This window comes from Gastrolobium bilobum, unplaced genomic scaffold (genome assembly GCF_033153095.1).
Source record: "Gastrolobium bilobum isolate Gb01-03AN ecotype WA unplaced genomic scaffold, APGP_CSIRO_Gbil_v1 utg33308, whole genome shotgun sequence".
NCBI lineage: Eukaryota > Viridiplantae > Streptophyta > Magnoliopsida > Fabales > Fabaceae > Gastrolobium > Gastrolobium bilobum.
In genome coordinates this window covers 141,387-151,220 of record NW_026896102.1, presented here as the reverse complement: position 1 = coordinate 151,220, position 9,834 = coordinate 141,387, and the positions used below count along the sequence as shown (strand labels likewise).

The window sequence follows — 9,834 nt, the reverse complement described above, 5'->3', positions numbered from 1 at the left end:
TAAATACTTTAATATTTATGTTATCATTTTTTTTTCTAATTATAACCCCACCACTTTATGTCTTGGCCTAAGATGAACTTTCTCTTGCAAGATAAGAGTAAACAAACTCTTTTTTTAATCTCCAGATGAGGTCGGTCTTTTTTCTTTTGTATTTATCTTATTGGTAATAGGGTGCTATTTTTTAAGGCAATCATTGTTTCCGTCTTCCGAGTTCAAGTCAATGGCATGTATGTACATTGGCTGCTTCAGTAAGACAGTAACCGTGCACATCCGTCGACTTGGTGGGTCTTCTTCCACACAAATGACAAAACCTCATTGGAGAAACGAGAGTTAATGGATCAATTATTTTTAAAAAGAAAAAGAAAACACGTGAGTGCTTTAGGAAAAGAAGCATTAACAATCAGCACTCGGGTGAAAACATAAACGAAGAAAGGGACCGTTGTAACAGAAATACGAATTACGACAACAACCTTTTAAACCATAATCCAACGATGTCGTTTTACCTCAGTGTGTGACATCGGCATTGGCAACTTGCTACTCCAATGAGCGCCACTTTCTTTGTCTTCAATGTAACTACTTAACGCGATAAGACCCAAAATAAAAACTATCTCATTGTTTTTTCTTTTTCTTCTGCTGCACTCTCCAAAAACATGTTCGCCGCCTTTGCTTCCCCGCGAGTCCTTTATCCACTTTTTCTTCTTCTTCTCCTCTCATTCTTCTCACTACTCAACAGTGTCAAATCTGACGAGCGTCAAATTCTACTGAAACTGAAATCCTCACTTGAGAATTCAAATTCAAATTCAAATTCAAAAGTGTTTGACTCATGGAATGCAACCAATTCCATATGCAGTTTCAAGGGTATCACTTGCAACTCCAACGGTTCCGTCACCGAAATCAACCTTTCCAATCAAATGCTATCGGGGGTTCTCCCTCTGGACTCGCTCTGCAACCTTCAATCACTGGAGAAGCTCGTGTTCGGTTTCAACTCTTTGTATGGAGGAGTTGCAGAGGAGCTTAGAAACTGTGTCAAGTTGCAATACTTGGACTTGGGAAACAACGTTTTCTCGGGACAATTCCCTGATATATCTCCTCTTAACCAATTACAGTACCTGTTTTTGAACAAGAGTGGAATCTCAGGAACTTTTCCTTGGCAATCCCTTCTGAACATGACGGGTATGTTGCAGTTGAGTGTTGGAGATAACGCTTTCGACCTCACTCCTTTTCCCACGGAGGTGTTGAGCCTCAAGAACCTTAACTGGCTCTACCTGACGAATTGCACCATTGGAGGGAAAATACCGGTTGGGATTGGTAACCTCACGGAGCTTACCGAATTGGAATTTTCCAACAATTTCATTTCCGGTGAGTTTCCCGCGGAGATTGGGAACCTTGGGAAACTGTGGCAGCTTGAATTCTACGACAACTCCTTCAAGGGGAAGATTCCGATTGGGTTGAGAAACCTCACTGGGCTTAGGTATTTTGATGGTTCCACTAATCAAATCGAAGGGGATCTCTCTGAATTGAGGTTCTTGACAAATCTGGTTTCTCTTCAACTTTTTGAGAACAATTTGACAGGGGTGATTCCACCCGAGTTTGGCGAGTTCAAAGACCTGGTGAACCTGTCTCTGTACAGGAACAAATTGACGGGTCCTATTCCTCAGAAGATTGGTTCTTGGGCAGAGTTCGATTTCATCGACGTGTCGGAGAATTTGTTAACCGGTCCTATTCCGCCGTATATGTGCAACAAGGGGAAGATGAAAGAGCTGCTGGTTCTTCAGAACAACCTCACCGGCGAGATTCCGGCGAATTATGGAAACTGTTTGACTTTAAAACGATTCAGAGTGAGCAAAAACTCGCTCTCGGGAACCGTCCCTTCTGGGATATGGGGATTGCCCGAAGCTGAAATAATCGATATTGAAGAGAATGAGTTAGAAGGTTCGGTTACTTCAGATATCCAAAACGCGAAGACGCTTGCTAGTATAATCGCCAGAAGGAACCGGTTATCCGGGGAAATACCAGAAGAAATCTCAAAAGCGACGTCGTTGGTGAGCATCGACCTGAGCGAGAATCAAATTACGGGGAACATTCCAGAAGGAATTGGCGAGCTTAAACAACTCGGTAACCTTCATTTACAGAGCAACAAGCTATCTGGGTCCATACCTGACTCTTTAGGTTCGTGTAACTCCCTCAATGACGTGGACCTGTCATGGAATTCGCTCACCCAAGATATCCCTTCATCGTTGGGTTCCTTACCTGCTCTGAATTCTCTTAACCTGTCACGCAATGAACTCACCGGTGAAATCCCGGGGAGTTTAGCGTTGCTCAGGCTCAGCCTCTTTGATCTATCGCATAACCAATTGAAAGGTCCAATACCACAAGCTCTAACCCTTCAAGCTTATAACGGTAGCCTCACCGGAAACCCTGGTCTCTGCAGTCTCGACGGAATTAGCTCCTTCCCTCGTTGCTCTGATTCCGATGGCTTGTCCAAGGACGTTCGCACACTCATCATTTGCTTCGCAATAGCTTCGATCTTGTTACTCTCGTGTTTGGGGCTTTACTTGCAGTTGAAGAAGAAGAAGGAGGAGGAGAAATATGGAGGAGGAGGAGAACGTTCTCTGAAGGAAGAATCTTGGGATGTTAAATCCTTCCACGTGCTAAGTTTCACGGAGGATGAGATTCTGGATTCCGTTAAGCAGGAGAATCTCATAGGGAAAGGAGGTTCTGGGAATGTTTATAGAGTCACTCTCTCAAGTGGGAAAGAACTCGCCGTTAAACATATCTGGAATACCGATTTCGCCGCCCGGAAAAAGTCTTGGAGCAGCACTCCGATGCTCGGAAAGCGCGGCGGGAAGTCGCAGGAATTCGATGCGGAGGTTCAGACCTTGAGCTCGATCAGGCACGTGAATGTGGTGAAGCTTTATTGCAGCATCACGAGTGAGGATTCGAGCTTGTTGGTGTATGAATATTTGCCAAATGGAAGCTTATGGGATCGGCTTCACACGAGTGGGAAGATGGAGCTTGATTGGGAAACGAGGTATGAAATTGCGGTTGGTTCAGCCAAAGGTTTGGAGTATCTGCATCATGGGTGTGAGAGGCCTGTGATTCACAGGGATGTTAAGTCGAGTAACATTTTGTTAGATGAGTTCTTGAAGCCTAGGATTGCTGATTTTGGACTAGCTAAGATTGTTCAAGCCAATGTTGTCAAGGATTCTACTCATGTTATTGCTGGAACCCACGGTTATATTGCTCCGGGTTAGTACACTGTATAACTCTTCTTTTCTTTTCTTTTCTTTTTTGTTATTCTTGTGTGTGCTATTTGTTTCCCTTATAATGTGTGATTACGTGTATTAATGTATGAATGTTCAAATTGGAGCAGAATATGGGTACACTTACAAAGTGAATGAGAAAAGTGATGTGTACAGCTTTGGAGTGGTGTTAATGGAGCTGGTAACTGGTAAAAGGCCAATTGAAGCAGAATTTGGAGAAAACAAGGACATAGTAAGCTGGGTGCATAGCAAGACACAAAGCAGAGAGAGGTTTACGAGTGCAGTGGACACGAGAATCCCAGAGATGTATAAAGAGGAAGCTTGCAAGGTGTTGAAAACAGCAGTTCTCTGCACGGCAACTCTTCCAGCTTCAAGGCCCACAATGAGAGCCGTGGTTCAAATGCTTGAGGATGCTGAGCCTTGTAAATTGGTTGGAATTGTCATCACCAAAGACGGAAGTGGAAAGAAAATAGGAGTGAAAGACAAATAAAGATCTTCCACTGACTGAAGATTTTTGGATCATCAATGGGAACCACCTCCACTAGTTAACTATAGAACGTAAATTTTACTGGATGGAGGAAGCACTGTAAAATATCAGTCTCAGCTTAATTAATCTGTATTTTGAAGTGGAAGACTAGCATGGGAAAAGGGTATCTATCCACCTAATATAATCCCAATAAAAAGGATGCAAAATCCTTTTCCTTACGAATGCAGTGAAAAAAATAATCCAAATGTAGAATTGGTTTTTCCTGATTCCAATCTATCATATTGTAAGAGGGTTGTGACAAATGAATATTCCTTCCACTTTTTCAATTTCGAATAATCCAAATCTAATGCAAACTCAAAAAATACAAGACGATTGTGAGATGTGACTTGTTAAACAGCAGGAAAACTTTCGGTACAATAGCTATAGGTACATTTATGTTGAAAAAAATAAGAAACCTAAACGGAATTATAAAGAAAAGTATGAATAAAGATAAAAAGAATAATTAATAAAAGGGAGTACCGTCCCATAGTACTAAAAAAAATTGTGTAAATAGCGCAGAAGGAGAGAATGAAGGACAGCGCTAATATCTCAAAAAAAAAAAAAAAGGAAAGAAAGAAAGGACAGCGCTAACTGAATGCTTAATTTACATTTATGAAAATGTCAAATACCTAATCCCTGAAACTCCGATAGTATGTTCATGCATCTGATATTGAATGTCGTGAATTTCTTGTATTGTTCAATGTCATTGTCGCTGTCTTCTACTCTTCTGCCTTTTCTTGTATTATTCATTCGGAGTATGCTTTGGGGTTTCTAGACGTGGCCATTAATTAATTAAAGTAACCACTAAAAATAAATCAATAAAAGAAAGTGTTAGACATATATAAAGATTTTTATACCACAAAAAAAACTAATTAAATCCAAAAAATTAAGTTTTTAAATAAGATTACATTAATAATTTTTTATATATCCATAACACGCTCCTTATATGTGAGCCCACTGGACTTGAGGGGAGAATAATACATAAGCCCACTTACCTGTGCTAAGAATTTTCATAATAGAAAATGGAAGAAAGTGATGATCGAACCCTGAACATCGAAGCACTAATACCATATAAAGAATCAAATCAACCCAAAAAGTTTAAGTTGTTAAATTGGGGCCTCTTTAATGTTAATTGTATCAGAGTTTCGGTATCCCGAATTCAATTCTCGCTTCTCTTATTTTCTTTGTGAAATTTCTTAGCAGATGTAGGCTGATACATCATCCACTTACAAACCAAATGGGCTCTTTTGTGAATGAGCGTGTTAGAGATATATATAAAATCATTAATGTACCCTCATCCAAGAGCTTCTTAAGTTTATGAATTAGATTGATTCTTTACAGAAAGAATAAAAGAAAATCTCGAGAGGACCCACAAAAAAAATTAGATTCATGACTATAAATTAAGTTAGGGTGTAGAAGAATTATTTTCTACTACTAATGACCCTTCAATTTTTGTGCAGCATTTTTTTTAATAGATGTGGCCTTCATATATGTATATATTATGAGAAAATTTTCTCCTACTACATTAGAAAATTGAAACCCGTTAAGTTAATGGATCATGTGATTAATAAATTAAAATCATACAATTATATATAACTAGATTAACAATTGACATAATTTTCTTAAAACAATTTTATGACTTCATCTTGAACTGGTCACAAATCGGACTAGTCGTGAAACGATGAACCGATTGAAATATTTTCAAAAAAATTAACAATTGACATAATTTTCTTAAAACAATTTTATAAAATATTTTCATTTATTTAAAAAATATTTATAATTTGACAAAATTTAAAAATAACGTTCCCTCATTCTTGTTTAGCTGATAAATTATTTGTCTGGTTGGTTCTTTGAGGATTAAAAAAAAAATTAAATAAGGATTCTTCAATTCTAAGTTATGAAAGGTTCTTCACTCCAAAAATCGCCATCTACTTTTGTTTCCTTTTCTTTTTTCCACCAAGTTCATTTCGTTAGATAGAATAGAAACACAAGGCCCGGTAGGTTACCAAAAAAAAACACAAGGCCCGGCCCAAAAACCAAGTACATCTGATATACAAAGACAAAAGAGAAAGAGCGCACGCTGCCTTCACTCAAAAGATCGGACATCTAATTGTGTTCAGAATAACAATATGGGCTGTTGGGTAAGAAAGGTATCCAACATAATTTGGGCCTGTTATGGTGACAGAAGAGGGTTACAGCTCATTACACTGAACACAGGAGAGAAGGAAACAAAAACCCAAAAGGCTAAAACCATGGGCTGACGATGACAAGGGGATTAAAAATAGCCCACAAGCAGATGGAGCCATGATGAAACTGATGACAAGAGTGAACAAAAATCATGTCAACCCAAAATGCTAATGGCCTGGTACCATTGTCTTATGGTTGTGAGTTATTAATTCCTCGGACCAAAATGTCATTTTTTTGGCAAAAATTTTATCCAAATATCACGCGAACAGTATTTTTTACCAAACTGCCACGTTTCATAATTCGCTATCACTGGTAGCGAATTTCGTGGCCAATAATTTCGTGACACGTGGTCATATTACAGACCACCAACAAAAAGCCCAGAGCAAGGGCTTGGGGGAAAGAATGCCGCTACCAGTGATAGTAAATTATAACACGTCAGCTTTTTCCTGCGAAAGTGTGTCACGTGTCATAAAATCATTGGCGATCGTAATTTGCTACAAGTCGTAGCGAATTACGCTCATGTGGCAGTCTAGTAAAAAGTATTGTTCGCGTGATATTTGGATAAATTTTTTGCCAAAAAATGACATTTTGGTCACTGTACCTAATTCCTCAACCCCAAAACCCAACAAAACGTACAAAACCCTAAAAAAATCCAAGCGAGATTCAACTATGGTTCATACGGGCATGTAGAGTTAGTGAAAATAGAAGACAGAACCTGTTGGGTTTGGGTTTGAGGCTTTAAGCCCAAGGATAGTCATAAATCTTGTTGGTTTTCTTGTTATGCTTTAAGGTAAGGCGAAAAGGATTCACAAACAAAGAACTCACTCAACAAGAGCCTCAAATAGCAATCTCCATATGTTTTTATTCAATAATGTCTTAAACCTTCCGACCTATGATGCACGGACACTGACACGAGACACGTCAGGACACGACATGCCGACACATTAATTTTAAAAAATGACATATTTTGATACGCTGAGACACGTCTTGATATTAAATAATATTTTTAATATATGTAATATAATTTATATTTAATAGAGATAACAGTTCATAATAAGTCATATAACTAATCAAGTATTCAAATTTCATAACATAAATATAAACAAAAATTATTTTTCGTACCTTGTTAATTTTTCATGTCAAATTTCATAACAGCAAAAAAATTGATTTATAAATGATTTTTTTATTTTTAGTTAATAAAATAAAATTAAGATTTAAAAAAAAAACGTGTCCGAACGTTGACAACATGTCAAAAAAAGTTGACTGCATGTCAAAACGTGTCGAAGAATTGACTACGTGTCCCAAAATATTAACCGCGTGTCAGAACATGTCCGTGTCAGACACGTGTCCGTCACCAACAATTAACAAAACAACACGAGTCCGTCTTTCGGAGGTTCCAACCACTTGATTCCCCGTTGCATGCTGTTCAAACTACAAAATAGTAAAATCCAATATATGTTATCAATCATTTATTGTTACTGATTGTATTTAGAGTTTAACTTTGATGTATTGTAGTGTAAAAAGAAAAAAGAACTTTTACACAAACATTTACTGATACGTTATAAAACTTTTTTATATTAATAATGCAATAAAAATAAATGATGTATTTAGTAATTTTTTAAAATTTTATAGCAAAAACAGCAATTAACAATTATTACACTCCTCTTTAAAATTAAATTAATTATTTCGGGGAACAAATGAATTACAATTACCAAAAAATAAAATCACTAGAGCACAGCAACATGCCTCAATTTTTGGCGAAAAATAATACCTAATCTTTTTTTTCCTTTTAAATAAAATACTGTGCGTATATTAAATCGAAAATAGAGCATAAATCTTACACAAAATGTTATATAAATATAAATATTGTTTATTTTGAATAATATTTCTGTCTCCGGTGCTAATAATAAATATTTTAATTAATCTCCGTCTTGAATACATGAAAAACAAATCTGTTAAGATTTTGATCTCAACGAAAATAATAATTAAAAATAATTTTCATAAAAGTACAATCTTCAGCCATAACTCGGGATGGAAGGTTTAAAATAAAAATAAAAACTATATCATGTTCAAATTGCAATATCATAGAAAATCTTGAATAAAAATTATTGTCAAATCACAATTATGTCGTAAAGTATAAATTTTGTTGTCACCTAAAATTTCCTTTGTCTATAAATCTTTCTTAACATGGATTTAATCATAAATATAGATTTTATTTTTTTATATTAGAAAAACTCTATATTTTGTAAGGGCATTTCCCCTCTCTCATATAAAGAAACTCAATTTTATCATCATGTATTTCAAATTTAGGGATACGAAATCCTTTAATTTAAGAATACTAATTTATCTAGCACACACATACTAAAATTATTTTCCCAAGGAATTCCGTAAGTTTTTTAAGCAGAAGATTACTCTAAAGGCTCATTAAATATTATCATACAAATAAATAATAGATCATTTCATGTTTTATTTAGTATGATTGTAATCAATTTAACTATGATGATTTTATCATTTTTTATTTTAATATTTTCTCTCTCTTTCTCTCATCTATCGTTATTGTATTTGGCTCAAATTTGAACTCACAATTAATCTAATCCGATTAAAAATTTTATTTTTTACTATTTTATTTTTTGCTTTTTTTAAGGTTAGGCAATTCATTCCATAATATAAAGCGATTTAAATCAAAACTTATCCCGACTGTCACAACAACAAAGGATAGATATAAAGCCTACCCAAGTGTAGTGGTTTAGTTGGTAGCATGGGGACTGAGTGGTGGGAGAGAACCTCGGTTCGAATCCCACCAACACCATCTCGGGAGGGGCATAAGTACCGTAATCCTTGGACTCGCACCCGAACTCTGAATTAGTCCTATAGGCGGTTCAAAGAGTCGAACCCGTGGAGATACTGGAAGATTCTGATTCGCCTCAAAGAAATAATTAATATCAGTTTCCAAAAAAAAATTATAAAGCCTTAGAGCTTGTATTCCATCACTGTTATTTCCATGTTTGTTTGAGAGAATTGTTTTTTATTTTTATTTTAAGCTCGATGCTATCACTAGTATATATTCATGAGTCGACATATATATCTCTATAGATATGCACTCACACACACATACACATGAAAGAAATAGGAATTGTCTGACAAAGATTACCATTATAGTTTTATTTAACAAAAATATTATACGTTAAGCAAAAGCATGATTACATTTATATGTAGACTCGATCTCTCAATTACAAGATCCGATACCAATAGATTATATATTACCGATACACCTTCTACAATATATATATATATATATATATATATATATATATATATATATATATATATATAAAGGTTTTATTAATCTCGTGTTAAAGAAATAAGTTATCTCGTGTCATAGAGATAAATTTGTGGACTCCACCACCTGAAAAAAAAAAAGGTGACATAGTTATCGAAAGATGTGTAGAAGAAAAAGTTATCACATGTAACATAAGAGTAATTTTTCCCATATATATATGAGAAAAATATTTCTCAAGCAGCTTGAGATAAGTTTATCTCCAGCTACTCCAAAACTTCGTCGTTTTATTTATTAATTTTTTTATATTAATTGATTCACCTTTGAATGGTCATGATTTCCTTTTTCTCTGTCTTCCTCTATCACTATTGATCCATCTTTGTACGGTTATGATTTAATAGCCGGAGATAAAATTATCTCAAACATCTTGAGAATCGATAAGTCATATATATATATATATATATATATATATATATATATATATAGGGTAATAGTTTTCTCATGTAGTAGGAGATAAATATTATCTCCTACAGACTCATGTGCAGGTGGGGTCCACTTTCAGGAGGAGAGAGAAAAAGAAT

The 9,834-nt window shown here is 35.5% G+C and overlaps 1 protein-coding gene across 1 annotated transcript; it reads left to right on the top strand.

Annotated features, from left to right (window-relative positions):
* Nucleotides 1-650: 650 nt before the first annotated feature.
* Nucleotides 651-4,036, top strand: LOC133297788 (receptor-like protein kinase 7). Its single transcript, XM_061496988.1, has 2 exons — nucleotides 651-3,249; nucleotides 3,374-4,036. The coding sequence occupies exons 1-2, from the start codon at nucleotides 651-653 to the stop codon at nucleotides 3,751-3,753; spliced, it is 2,979 nt and encodes a 992-aa protein (XP_061352972.1). The 3' UTR covers nucleotides 3,754-4,036.
* The last annotated feature ends 5,798 nt before the right edge of the window (nucleotides 4,037-9,834 follow it).